This window comes from Hoplias malabaricus, chromosome 2 (assembly GCF_029633855.1).
Source record: "Hoplias malabaricus isolate fHopMal1 chromosome 2, fHopMal1.hap1, whole genome shotgun sequence".
NCBI classification, from domain to species: domain Eukaryota; kingdom Metazoa; phylum Chordata; class Actinopteri; order Characiformes; family Erythrinidae; genus Hoplias; species Hoplias malabaricus.
Window position 1 is genome coordinate 44,877,631 of NC_089801.1, and position 14,121 is coordinate 44,891,751.

The window sequence follows — 14,121 nt, forward strand, 5'->3', positions numbered from 1 at the left end:
AAAAGCAGGGTTAATAGAGACAATGGTAGTTTTGGCATTGTCAGGCGACGCCTTCGTTACTGTTCGAGACCGTGTGACAGCTAGGACTTCGATGTCGGGTGGGTTTGGAAAAAGGGAGGGATCGAATGTCCACGATGTGCCTTCGCGGGCCCCTTGTTTGGCTAAGCTATCTGCTTGATCATTGAATTCTTTGTCATCTCCCGGGACTCGGGAGTGACCCTTCACTTTCTTCCAGTAGATCTGCAGGTCATGTGTGTCTACCAAGTGTTCGCATGCCGCGAAAAGCTCTTTGTGTTTAACTGGCTTTTTGTTTGACGTGGTGTAGTTGTTGGTTTTCCACAGTCTCAAGTGGCATGTGAAACTTAGGCGCGCGTAGTGGGAGTCTGTGCAGATCACCAACGTTTTTACGCTTTTCTGGACTGCAGACTGGATTGTGATGAGAATTCCTGCTATTTCAGCATATTGGGAGGACTGAGCACCCAATTTGAAACTTAGGGGTTCGTGAGGCCATCCGTTTATTCCGATAATACCCACCCCTGCCATCAGGGTGTGTTCTCGGCGGAACGAACAACCATCTACATACGCAGTGACAAGGTCTTTGCATGTGTTAGGATCGAAATAGTGGTGGTTAGCCACGGTGGGTAAGAGGGTTTCTGGAGATTGTGGCACTTGGGAAGGAATGTTTCCTTCGCATCGCCTGCAGGAAGCAAGGCCTGTGCCTAGGGGGCTCTTGTAGTTTTGCGCGTAACGCACCTCTAAGTCAAAGCTTTGGAGAGCCATTAGCCAGGACGCTACTCGAGCGTTAGTTACTACACCCTCTCGAATTCGTTGGCTGTTTAGGAAAGTGACTGGTTGATGATGAGTTTCAACAATCACCTTCTGACCACCTAGGTAGTTGGAGAAATGTTTGACTGCCCACACTGTTGCTAGTAGTGCTTTTTCGCAGTCACTGTATTTGTTTTCGGCAGCCAGCATAGTTTTACTAGCATAGGCTATGACACGTTTGTCTCTATCGTGTAATTGATACAAACCGGAGCTGAGACAGTGGTCCGAGAACCCTACTTCTAGGTAGAATTCTTTGCTACTGTCAGGATAGGCAAGGCATGGAGCCGTGCACAGTTTCGATTTTAGTGCCTGCATGGCGTGTTCCTGGGCTTCGCCCCAGGTGAACGGAGTGTCCTTTTTCAGGAGGTCATAAAGTGGACGAGCTAGGTCCGCGTAGTTCTCTATGAATTGTCGTGAGTAGTTGCATACTCCTAAGAAACTGCGGAGTTCCTTAAGATTGGTGGGTGCTGCGAGGTTTGTTACCCCTTGCACTCGACTCACTTGTGGTTCAACACCATCAGTGCTTACGAGCAGACCGACGTAATTCACTTTTGTTCTGCACCACTGACATTTGGAGAGTGATATTTTCGCACCTGCTGTTGTAAGCTGGTCAAGAACATGATCAATCTCGTCAATGTGTGCCTGTAGGGAGTGGTTACGCATGAGTATGTCGTCCACATATATGAGGGTGCCTCGCTCGCGGGCATCAGGGCATGCTTTGTTTAAGAAGATGTTAAACTCCGCGGGTGAGTTGGCATATCCAAAAGGGCACCGAGTGAATGTGTACTGTCGGTTTGCGAAAGTGAAAGCGAGCTTGTGTTGGTTTTCTGCTTGCACCGGGATGGTCCAGAAGCCAGAGGCTACATCGATGGTGGAAAAGTATTTAGCGTTTCGGACAGAGGGAAGTTCTTGCTCCAATTGCGTCATCGGCCATCGAGACAAGGGAACCTGTTGATTTAGTTTCCGATAGTCGATGGTTAAGCGCCATTTACCATTTGGTTTTATGACGGGCCATAATGGTGCCGAATACGTGCTGTTACAGGGTCGAATTATGCCCTTTTCCAGCAAGTCATCAATGATTTCTTGTACCGGTTCATAGGATGCCAACGGAATTTTGTATTGGCGGACAAACGTGGGTGGTGCTCCTGGACGAGTGGGAATGCGTACTGAATGAATGTCAGTGAGACCACAGTCCGTTGAATCTTTGGAAAAAGATTTTTGATATTTAAGGAGCACTTCACAGAGTTTCTCACGTTCTTCTTTGCTTTGGAGGGCGTCGGCCTCCTTTAGAACTTGTTCGACTTGGATACGAAATTCGGAGTCAGATAGTTCTTTTGAAGTACGTGGATTTGAAGTGTTTTCTCCTGCTTCGGGAAGAAGAGATGGTTCCCGGGAGGATTCCGGGGATGAATCTATGGAAAGAACCGTGATCGTCATTTGATTGTCGTCAGCGAGATCTATCCTGCAAATGGCGTCGTTACTCATGTCCAGAGCTGAGAAGAGAGCAACAGCTCGTGTCGGATGAGTGTAGAACACCTTTGATTCTGCATGGTCAAGAAGCAGGGATTCAGGCATTGGTCCTATGATCGGAATTCGCAACTCAAAGTCATGGAATTTCGTACTGACTAACCAACCCAGAGGGGATGAGTGAGGGATCGTTAAGGGTTGAGTGGTTTCGTTCCGTACGAATAGATAGGTGGATCTTGCTCGCGTCTCCACCAAAGGTGTGGCTTCGAGGGTGAGGCCTAGTTCGAAGAACTGAGGTGATGGTTGGAAAAGTGCATGCGCGTGGCTTAAGTGTTGGCCAGGTCGCATGACTAAGCGGATGGGTACATTTGCTGCGTTCGCAGGTACCACACGTGAACCTTGGTTAGTGACCTGACATACCTCGGGAATAGTTTGTCCTGAGCCTAGGTTGCTGAGATCAGAGGACCAGGTTTCCGTTGAAACATCAGTCAAAGACCACAGCACGCTATTGAGGGTGTCTACGTGGACGTCGAGGCGCACCAAGAAGTCACTTCCAATGTAAACGTCGTGCGGCAAGTTAGGGACGACTAAGAAATAATGGGTGATTACCCTTTTGTTCCACTGGACGGTTAAAGCGCAAATTCCATCAGTGGGTGACATTGCTTTTGATGTCAGGTTAAGAGGAAAACGACAAGGACTGCTCACCAAAGGAATATTTGGTTGAGTGAGGCGCAGAGTGTTAAAGAGGGTTTGGTTTATGGCGGACTGGTCGGTCCATAGAGCCAGAACTGCATTGTCTACATGATAGTCCTGCATTGTGAGACCATTCACGATGGGAAGGCCGGGAGCGTCTGTTGTGGACGGCTGTGTGAAAGTGCACAGGAATGTGTTCCGTTGTTCTAACATGGCACTAGGGGGCCAGGGAGAGACTGCTGTCTCTGGCGTGGCTGCCATGGGCTCAGTTTCCTCTTCCTCGAAGTGAGGGATCTGACTTGGTGGATCTCCTATTGAATCAGGCCGGATTTCAAGACGGCAACACTGAGCTTCCCGGTGGTGCGGGGTGCAGATGGGTAAAGGCTCACGCACTTGTGCCCAGATCTTTGACCTTTTGAAGTCAATCAGTGGTTCGAAGCGATTAAAGAGATCTTTGCCGATGAGGAAGGGAATTGTTTCGAGAGGAGACACATGGACTGGATGCACTAAAGTCATTGGTCCAATGGCTAAGTGTATTAGTGCCATAGATTGGATAGTGAGGCCTGCATGTGAATACGGCTGAATTTTAAGAGAACAGTTTTGGAGCTGTATCTCGCGATTTTCACGCCGCGCAATGGCTCGAACCTGGTGGAATAAGGCGGAAGACATGAGCGTGACATCTGATGCAGTGTCCAACAGGGCCTCATGTACTAGCCTTCTTTCCACAATGGTGGACAAGTAGAATTTGCGTGCAACCCCTTTCTCAGTCAAGTGTCCCATGAATTGTCGGACGGGTGTGTCGCCTTCAATGACTGAAGGGTCATTTGGCGTTAAACCTTCTTTACCGTCTAATTGAACAACTAAAACAGCACTGGAGGGTGGTTGCAAGTCACCCCCCTGTATCATCGGGTTTTCAATGTTTGTTTGGGTCACGAGGAGATCGCACGGTGCGCTGTAAGACGGAGCTTTGCTTGTCACTTCTCCTACATAACTCTCTAACATTTCTGGGGTGTTAGAGGATGGCTTTGGGTTAGACCGCGAAGAGGTGATAGAAAGAACGTCAGGTTTTTTCTTTTTCTCTTTGCAAATCATTGCAAGCATTCGGCGGATGTCCTCTAACTCTTTAGAGCTGAGTTCCTTGCCTTTAAGCTTGTCTTTAGCGTGATTTTCTTTATTTTGATACCAGTATTTCTCTTTCTTTTCTCTATAGGAATCAGAAAGCTGGTTCGGAGCTGTTCGCTCATATCCCTTATGGGGATGTGATGGCTTTCCACGGCCCGCACCGCAGTTTTCTACAGGGTAATAGTCACGACCATACCCAGCCCTGTCCCGAGGGTTCCAGAAATCTTTGTCGTGATTTCTGTCTGGCCTGTGAGGAGGGTAGTGCTTGTATTGGTGTGAGGGTGGATGAGGTTTCGGGCCCTCACTGGTCCACGGAGTGGAGGAAGGGTCCAGGGCGGATCTTTGTGGATCGGCCTGGGTGGCACCTTCTAACTCTAAATGTGGGGAGTTGGAGTCGACATTGAAGACTTGGGGTGTTTCGGACCGCCTGTTGGGGATTTGTTGGGATTTTAGGAAACCTCTGAGTGCTAAATCGCGCAGCTGTCTGCTAGACAGGGTGCGAGGGCAAGCTGAGACTCCCAACTGATGACTGGTGTGGGGATGGAGGTTTTGGATAAATAGTGATTTGAAATTTAACTCTTCCTCCATTCCGGAGTCATTTCTAGGTCCGAAGTACGCCTGTCTGAGTCGGTTATAATATTGCTGAGGGGATTCCTGGCGTTGCTGTTTTATATTCAAAGCAGCGGCCAGTCCGGTCTGTGACAGGTGATTGGAGAGTTCTTCCTCCAATGCTTGGCACAGCACATCATATCGCGCTTTTACATAGTCTGGCTGACGTTCAATGAAGTTGCTGACGTCTCGGTTGGAGGTCAGTTTAATCACATATAGTCTGTCATCTATGGTGATCCCGGGGAACCTTTGGAGGTAAAAGTCAATATCTTTTAGGTAGGAAAAGATATCATTAGAACCGTCAGGTTTGGGATCAAAGCGGGTTATATTACGCGCGATTTTATCTAGGTCCTTATATGAGGGACCATGAGAGGGTAAAGGTTGAGGGGACCAGACACTGGGTTGCAGTGTTCTGGGTCTAGCAGGGCGGTGTAAGGGACGACTGACAGGAGACACAGGGGAAGGTGAAATACCCGTTGATACCAGAGGAGGTGCTGCAGCAGCTCTAAAGGTTACGGTCCCTGAGTCTGGTTCCTGATCCTCACTATCTTCCTGCTGGTCCTGTCTTCCTATAGCGGCACTAGGTGGCACATCAGGTGTGACCTGGGGTAGTGTGTTCCCTTCAGCTATTTCGCTTTGAAGTCGACTTAACTCTGCCTCTACCTTTGCCTGCTGTCGCCGTGACACGTCAAGCTCACGTTCACTGGCTCTGAGCTGTACTACAGCGAGGAGGGCTATTTGACCTAATGCCTCAGTTAGGGGCTTGCCCTTGAGGATGTCGGTTAAGTGGTTCTCTACCCACTTAGCCACCATGTGGTCACGGCCGACCAGGGAGGTCTTCTGCACAGTCTCTGCGAATCCAGGCATCACATCACTGGTGATGCTGGTCAGAACAGAGAATGCCTCATCCCACAAACCTTCTATATATACTTCCGAGGAAAAAGTCCCTTCTGCCATGTTAGCTGTGTTTTAACTGCGAGGTGTAACTTACTTCTATTTAGTTAGGATTAATTCCGTTAATCCCTTTTCTAACTAAATCTGAACTAAATTCACCTGTACCGAGTGCTCTAAGAGTAACTGCTAGTATGTATGGTGTTAGAGTTCACTTGTGAATCTCTAAGGGAAGTCTGTTAGTAGGAGAGGGTGGAGTGAAAGTTGCTATGCGCAAGTGAATACAAGAAGAGAGAAAAAAAAATTTTCAAAAAAAAAATTTTTTTTGATAATTAAATTATTAAAAATTTTGAATTAAAGAATTGTTGAAAAATTTGGATTAAAGAATTTAAAATTAAGTAAGATCTATTACTAGATATAATTTCCAGTTAAGGAATTATGAAAGTAAAAGAATTTTCCAAATTAAAGAATTATTAAGAACAGCGAAATCAATAGACTCTCTCTTTTAACTGCGTTTGTGATCTGGTATCAAGTTAAAGTGTCAATCTCTAATTACTGCACACTGTCTGCTGTAGTTGTATCAACTTATTATGCTTCCAAGCCTTTACTTGTAATTATTCAGATGTGCAGAGTTTAGAGACAGCCACTAGAGCTGTGATACCAGGTCTTATCAGTGTGAACTGGTCGACAATTTCAATTGCGATAGCAAGTTTTCTCCACCAGAGGGTACTAAGGGTAAGTCTGAATGGCAACAGCGAGCTTCAGTGTTTAAGTTGAACTTAAATTGTAATACCAGACTAGGACACCAGGGGGCGACAAGCAAGTTACAATGCAATAGCAGCAATGGACACCAGTCGGCGCTGGTGGGAATCCCGACCGACACGGTACGGGCAGACACAATATAACACAAGTGAGAATTTCCACTGTAGCGGGAAGTTTCAACACTAGAGGGCGTTGTCAGATTAAAATCTAAAATGGGATAAAGATTTTAAACGCTCAGATACTCTATCAAAAAAAATAAAACTTAAAATTTAAAAAGGGGAACAGAGATTTTACACTAAGGTATTTTAAAAGAATTTCATCTGTAATGACAACTTTTAAACACCAGAGGGCTGCTAAACACTTATGTTGTCTCGGCGGACAACCTCCCAACCACTAGAGGGTGTACGGGAATCAAACGTCAAGGGTAGCACCGCTTGACCACAAGGAGGAGCACGGGAGGACACGCTTCAATAGACGCTAGTTATGAAGTATTTTTCCCTGCAATTACGCACTTATACCACAAGAGGGAATTTGTCTTCCTCTGTTTTGGGGGCGTTTTGAATTTCCCTCCTTAGTTTCAGCTCCGCCCCTTCAAAGGGGTTCGTTCCTTTTCTGAATACACGTTCAGTTTAACAGGAACAGCTGACAAGAGCAGACCGCTCTTCATACAAGCCGTATTTTCGGCTGTTTAATAACCTCCCAATCGCCTAGCGCGCGATCTCGTTATTAACGCTGGTAGCGACCCAGTTTAAAACGAACGGGGGTATTCGGTTCGGTGGTTTCTCGCCGGGATTCGCGGCTGAGGGGTCGAACCGACGGCAAAGTCTTACAGCGGAATTTCGCGCAGTTCAGACGTGCCCAGGCCTCAATTTAATGCATGCAAAATGGCGCAGAGCCGCGCTCTTTCAAAAACAACCAAGCTTATTTTCTAACCGGTATATATCACAGAACAGTTTTTCAGCAGTAACGAACACAACACGAAATTACCCACATCAAGCTTTGAATCTCAATCGTTATTCAGCAACACAAACAGCGGAAAGTATTTCATAAACCCAAGCTGATATTGTTTCAGTGTTTTTACAGTTTGTTCATTAAAAGCCTTTTTCCTGGCCTCGCGTGGGCGCCAAAATAAATAATTGTTATATATGTAGTGTAGTAAGGTACACCACAAATACATATAATTTGATCTTTATAATTGTTTTATAGCCTTGACCTTATTCAAACTCCTCCAACCTCTGATATTTGACTGAGTGAAATTAATTAAGATTTATAATTGGCTTAAGCAATTAAAACATTAATAATTAGTTTGAGAATGAATAATAATCATGCTAAAATGAGTCCGTCAGGATTTTCAGGAGAATAACGAACAAACTGCAAACACTGTGATTTCAAATAATGAGAGTTTTATTAACAAAGAGAAAGATATTTAATTAACATAGCACAACCCTGTAATCTCACGGTGTCCGGTAAGGGGAACTGATTCGAGCTTAAAGGTGAGCTAGGCGCTTCTGGCTTGTGACTAAAGTTGCTAACTAAGGTTTAATTAATACAAAGTTTATCAAGAGACTTAATTCGGTTCTCAGCTCTGGAAATGCATAAGTTTAGCTTACTTTTCGTCGATTCTCACCACTCGTTGCGTACAAAGGCTCTCTGAGGTCCTGGGAGTTATGGCGTCTTGCTTGATTTCGCGGTCTCCGAAGTTTCCAGGCTGAGTCCGCATGGAGGCTTTTCTTCGTCGGTTGAGTCGCCTTGGCGTACTCGGAGCGTGATGACGCCGGCGGCAGAATCCTCTGGCTCAGTGTCGTGAGTGGGAGCGTCCAACTATATGGACGTTTGGACGAAAGTTCCGCTGGTTGCTGCAGTTCCAGAACTGAAACCGCTTCAATAAACTCACTTATTCTAAGACTTTATGGTGTCTCGGCAGTGTTTCCTTACTCTGGCCACGAATAAGTTCACCTGATTCGATCAGTCGTGAGATTAAACTTAGATTGGGTTATAAGACATAAACACGATTAAGAGAAAAGAAAGATATTCAAATTACTCGACGTATTAGTAAAACTTCATACTCTTAGCTAATTTCGAGACGTCTCTCGTAAGCTTTAAATGAAGTCTCTGAGTTTTTCCTTTGTTTCGTCGTCGTCGTGGAGAAGAGAGTGTTTGTTGTTCAAAGTTTCTCGTCGGCGTCCTCTCTTTCCAGCTTTCTTTCGTGGTCCGTTACTTCTGTAGAGTCCTCGCAACTCTTCAGAACTTCGAACTGAATGTGAGCAGTCGAGCTGCTGTTTTTCAAAGTCAGCGCGGTCACGCCCTAATGGAAGGCGTCCTCTTTTTGATTGGACGCGAGTTCAGGCTCACGTGACTGACTCCATGAGACAGAAAAGTGGGAAGGCTGGATCAAAGATCTTTTAAACAATAAGTAATAAGATAGACATTTCCCGTATCGAAATTTCCTATTCGTATTAGTAACATACAATAATGAGTATACTGGGTTATTAATATCAAACAGTTACATAAGGTTTCATCTTTATGTCCCATTCATGACGATACGCTGGAAAAGTATATTAGTTCGTTTAATCCTATTCAGAGGTAGGATTTCTCTTCATGATAGAAACAGTCCACAATATACACATTTCATTAGGAGGTAGGCATTCATCTGAGGGTACAGAAAGTGACATCAATACATTTGTTTAATACACAAATAATTCAGAGTTCGACTATTTTCCGTCATGGTTTCCGGCGACTCCGAGCGAGGCGTAGTTTCCATTTGGTGTCGCTGTTGGTCCAGGCGTTGGTTAACGAGAGGTCAACCCGAGTTCAATCAGTTTGACCATCTGGGCTGTCTGTTTAGTGGTTCGAGATAAGGATTGAGACATTGAGGTGCCACTTTGTCCCAAGCGGGATTATAACCCTTCCTTGTGTTTGAGGTCCCTGTCTCTTAAAAGCATTATAAAAATTGGTTATCTCGACAGTTCCTGTTAGTTAAAAGAGAGAAGGGGGTTGTTGGGGCCATGTGTTACTTTAAAGTGTCCTTCTCAAGTCCTTTGATGTTTTAGATTGGGTGTGTGTGTGTGTGTGGGGCTGCTATGTTGCAGACGAAAAGTCTTCTTCAGAATGGAAAAATTTTAATTCAAAACTTTTCATTTCTTCATTTCGATCTGTCCAAATCTATCTTCGGTATTCATATACCGAAGTGGCCCATACTCCACTACACGGCACATTAGTTCTTTGCTTTTATTGTATCATTTGAAATAGTTTTAATCATTTTTATCATGTTTACTTTTACTCTTTTTATGTAATACTTTTTATTGCTGTATTTTAATTTTTATTTGTACTCTTGTATGAAAGGTGCGCTATAAATAAACTTGCCTTGCCTTGTCTTACCATGGAATGCAGAGCTTATTCAAATCCTGCACAAACTCGCCACTTGAAAAAATTCTCTTTACAGCAGCTTTCACATTTATTTTTATCTGACTCACAATGGCAGCTCATAACTTTTACCTCAAGGTGTTTTGAAGAGGTTTATATGGCCAGCAAAAATTTTCCAGTGAAAGCCAAATGTGCAACAAGAAAAACTGATCTGAGAAAACTGGGGCACAGAGCTGTGTTCAGTCCAAAAAACGAAACAAAAAACATACGAAGGCACAATGTTGTAAATGGCATTGTTGGGGTTTTCAAAGCCAGCGATTCCTGTTAGAGACAGTATTTTGCAACTTCACTGGTGAATTCGTAGGGGAGCTGTACCAGTGCAAAAAGGTAGGACTTGAGTAGAGAACATGATTGAACACTTTCTGCACCTCTAGGTTGATGAGACATTGTCGGATCGGGCATTTTTTTTAGGGGGTCAAATTATTGGTGTGGACAATTCAATAATCTCTGTACATTGGTTGAGACACGTCACTTCGGTCCATGCTAATTCTACGCCCTTGATGCAGTGTACGCTGTGTTTGCCAAGAGAGAAATGGCAGGTTATAAAAACCCAACATAAAACCTGAGCATGTAGGGCCTGTACACTAGGTAGGTTAAATAATACTTGTACCATTGCATTGGTAGTTAAAAATAAGTTTTTCTATTTTAGTAAGAGGCTCAAATTAGCCAAAAATTAATCAGTGTGTGTTGTGTGGTATTATTGAACTGTTACATCTATTGGCCTTTTGCCCTGTTTTGTGTGTTCCTGCTCTATCAGTATCTGAGTTCCCTTATTTGTCATGTGCTAAGGAGCACATGGCTATGTTTTCTTTTGTTTCATGTGTCTCCTCCTTTGTCTCCGCCCTCTCATTAGTGTTTCCACCTGTGCCTCCTTTGTTGCCCTGCACTCTCGATATCTCTTCCAGGTGTTGTCCTGTTTATATATACCACTTGGTTTCAGTGCTCCCTTGTCTGGTCTTGTATGTGATCTCCCATACTTTAGTATTCTAAGTGTGTCTTAACATACTTCACTGAACCCTTTGCACATTTCTCTGTTTGAGGTATTATGGCTGCTATGACAACTTAATAGATATTCTTCTTAAGAACTTGGTCAGAATGGCCTAGATGGCAGCACCATCCTGCATCTCTCAGACCAAAGAAGCAGCCCCTCTCAAAGTTCATCAACTGGGCAAAATGTCTATGAGTATGCTCATTGACCCACCATGGGTTCTTGACTCTGAAATTGAATCTGAACTAGAAGTTATAATTCCGTACAAGAACAAACAAATAACCATGGATTGGTTTTATCACACAACTGATTTATTAATTGTAATATCAAATAATGAATATTAATTAGACATTCATATAATGAAATGGATTACAGCGATATATGAGGGAACAGGGAGATTAATATATGAGGGAATTTCTCTATGATAATTATTACCCTAAGTTCTAAGAAAGACGGTCAGACGCAGCCGTCTGAGCTGGTGGCGTTCTGAAGGTCTCTGTGGGGTTTCTTCATCATCGCTGATCTGCCGCCTTGTGAGAGAGAGACACGTCCATGCAGGTCTCTCTTGGGCAGGTTTTTCCTCATCTCAGAAGGTCATTCTGAGGGTGCGTGCGGCCTTCTTTTGTCGTTATTGGTCCGGAGGCGTTATCGTCCTTTTTAGGGTCAGAGGTCTAAGGTTTCCATGCTCTGGGTGTGGCATTGAAATTTCGCTAGGGTTAAACTATAGCTTTTATTAATCTATAGTTTCTATCTGGACAACATTAATATAGAAAAATTGGTTCTCTCTGGACCACGAGGGGCCCAAGACTGCTGAAGAGAGACATGAGAGAGCCTATGCCTACAGAGACGTCTGCAGAGCACGGGAGCTCTCTGACTATCCTATCTGAGCAGAATTGTCTGCTGGAAGAAGGAGAGAGACGTTCTTCAGAAAAACATCTTCCTCTCCAAAATTCTCTAAGAGTGTGTGTCTCAGAGGAGTGTTAAAAAGAGTGAGCCTCTAAGTGTGTACCTTGGTAGTGGCATCACATAGAATTTATGACACTTGACAAGACAAAGACTTGAACATCCCTGGTGAGTGAATATCCCAGGATTCTGAATCATACTTTGCAATATAAAAGATCATGTTAACACAAAGTAATATCATTCAGACACACCAAGTTTTACATAATTATTAACCAACTACACACATAGTATGTGGCTACCTTGGTTTTACATAAATTCATATAAAACAAAAATGACTTTAAACACATGTAAATTAGTTCCACCTATTTAGATTGTCAAAATGGAATTAATTTTAAACAGTTGTGCACATATGTAACTTCAAATTGTTTTAAACCAATGGGAAATAAGGTTTGTGATTGTTTTGTTTAACAATCTTTTAAAATGTGTGAGAAAACAGTTTTAATCAAGTTTGAGTCTGTGTGTCTCTCTGCATTTTGCAAAGATTCTCCTCTTGACCCTGGGACCTTGGGTCGTAAACGTCCTGGAGTGAGGTTTTATGAGACTGCTCTGGATGCTAATCTCACATTCCGATCTTGGCTTGGTGCAAGGAGGGGATGTCACTGAAAATCTCTGAAAACCAGCTAAGAGAAGCCTTTCAGCATAATAAGATAACTTTGGCATATTAAGTCCCCAAAAAGTATAATATCTTTTATTAAAATTAATAATCTGTTCATCTCCACTACAATATATATGTATATATAAAGAGTGGCAGATGTAGGTCCTTCTACAATGTTTATATTGAAATAAATTCCAAGGATTTCAGTGGTCTGAAAAGCCTTGGAAAGCCTAGGCCATTTCGCTACATGATAAAAAGCTGTTTCAGTGTGAAAGACCCTTAGTAGACAGCCTAGTAATGTAACATATGGTCAGAGCAATTTCGAGAACGCAATTGATATACACTTAATGGTTTCCCAAGTTTCCCTGTGCATGTACAGCACGAAGGAGAAAAAACAACATAGTGAAAACAGCTTCAGAAGGTTCAGGAGTAGAGTTTGTTTTAAAGTGTTTCATGTACTAGAATTCATCCTCTTTAACTAGGAAAGTGTAAAATAATTAAATGTAAATTCCATATTCAGTCAGTAGTATTTTATTCTGCATAAGCTTATTGACATATTACCGTACAATAGCTTGCATACATTTTATGTAGTAGAATTTCATTTTCCCAGTTTTGTGCCACAACTTTGAGTCTGTACCCTTGCAGTGATGTCACAACACAGCCTCCTTAGACTGTTTCAATTGTGTGAACCTAGATTTCTAAAGAGTCTTCAAAAGACAGTCCTACTGATTACATGCAATACCTCGACCACACAGTGTCCTACTGTGGATCAGTGAAGTCCAAACACTAGAGATGATGTTAATAATCTTTTTTTTTATCTATTTTTTAGGACTTGATTGAAAATCTGATGATGTTATATGTCAAAACTATACTTTTTTACGCTCAAACTGTGCATGCACCACAGTATACTGTGCACTTTACAGAACTTTGTTTTAGGTGCTCATAGAAAACATTTTCTCCCTCTTGTACAGACAGTGTGAAGTTGGTGAATGGAGACAGTCTTTGTGCTGGGAGAGTTGAGGTTCTTCATAGAGGACAGTGGGGAACAGTGTGTGGCCGTGCCTGGGGTGTGATTCATGCTTCAGTGGTGTGTAGAGAGCTGAACTGTGGGGAAACTGTAGATGTCCCATGGTTTGGTCATTTTGGTCCAGGATCAGGTCCAATCTGGATGGATGAAGTGTCCTGTAGTGGATCAGAGTCTACACTGAAGAAATGTAGATCGCGAGGATGGGGTAAAAGCAACTGTACTCATATTTATGATGCCGGAGTCGTCTGCTCAGGTAAATTACTGACAGTCATCACATGAATCACAGTCTGTGTTAATATTATCATTAACATCACACCATTCATTTTACTGAGTATTCTGAGTGTAATTAGTGTTGAATAACAAGACTCTTTTACCTGAGAGATGTGTAAATACAGACTGTAGGGAAGTGAAACAGCCAAACACTTTTCAGAATGAAGGAGCAGATCATATAATTTCTCACTAAAATAAGTCGACTGGTTTATACTTCTCACAACACAAGCCCTTTCTCTCACTGTTCATCCTGAGATCACCGTAACAATGGAAATTTTTTAATTAATCTATGTGCAACCAGAAAGGAAGATCGATAGATCAATTGCTCAAAGAATTCTTTGGGGAGAACAGAGGAATAAGACACGCAGTCAAAGATTCTCTCTTATCTCACGAGTTTATTGAACAAAATCCAGTCATACATATAAAGCCCCAGTCACGTACACCATCAACGTTTCTCATACCTTTAACCCAATCATTCCCTTATTG

General features: G+C 43.2%; 1 protein-coding gene across 1 annotated transcript in view; it reads left to right on the forward strand.

The window, feature by feature from the left end:
* The window catches only part of LOC136676776 (deleted in malignant brain tumors 1 protein-like), a 50,779-nt gene that overhangs the window by 13,720 nt on the left and 22,938 nt on the right, over window positions 1-14,121 (forward strand). Inside the window, 1 exon segment of the mRNA XM_066653998.1 lies at window positions 13,310-13,618. Coding sequence (XP_066510095.1) covers window positions 13,310-13,618 — 309 coding nt within the window.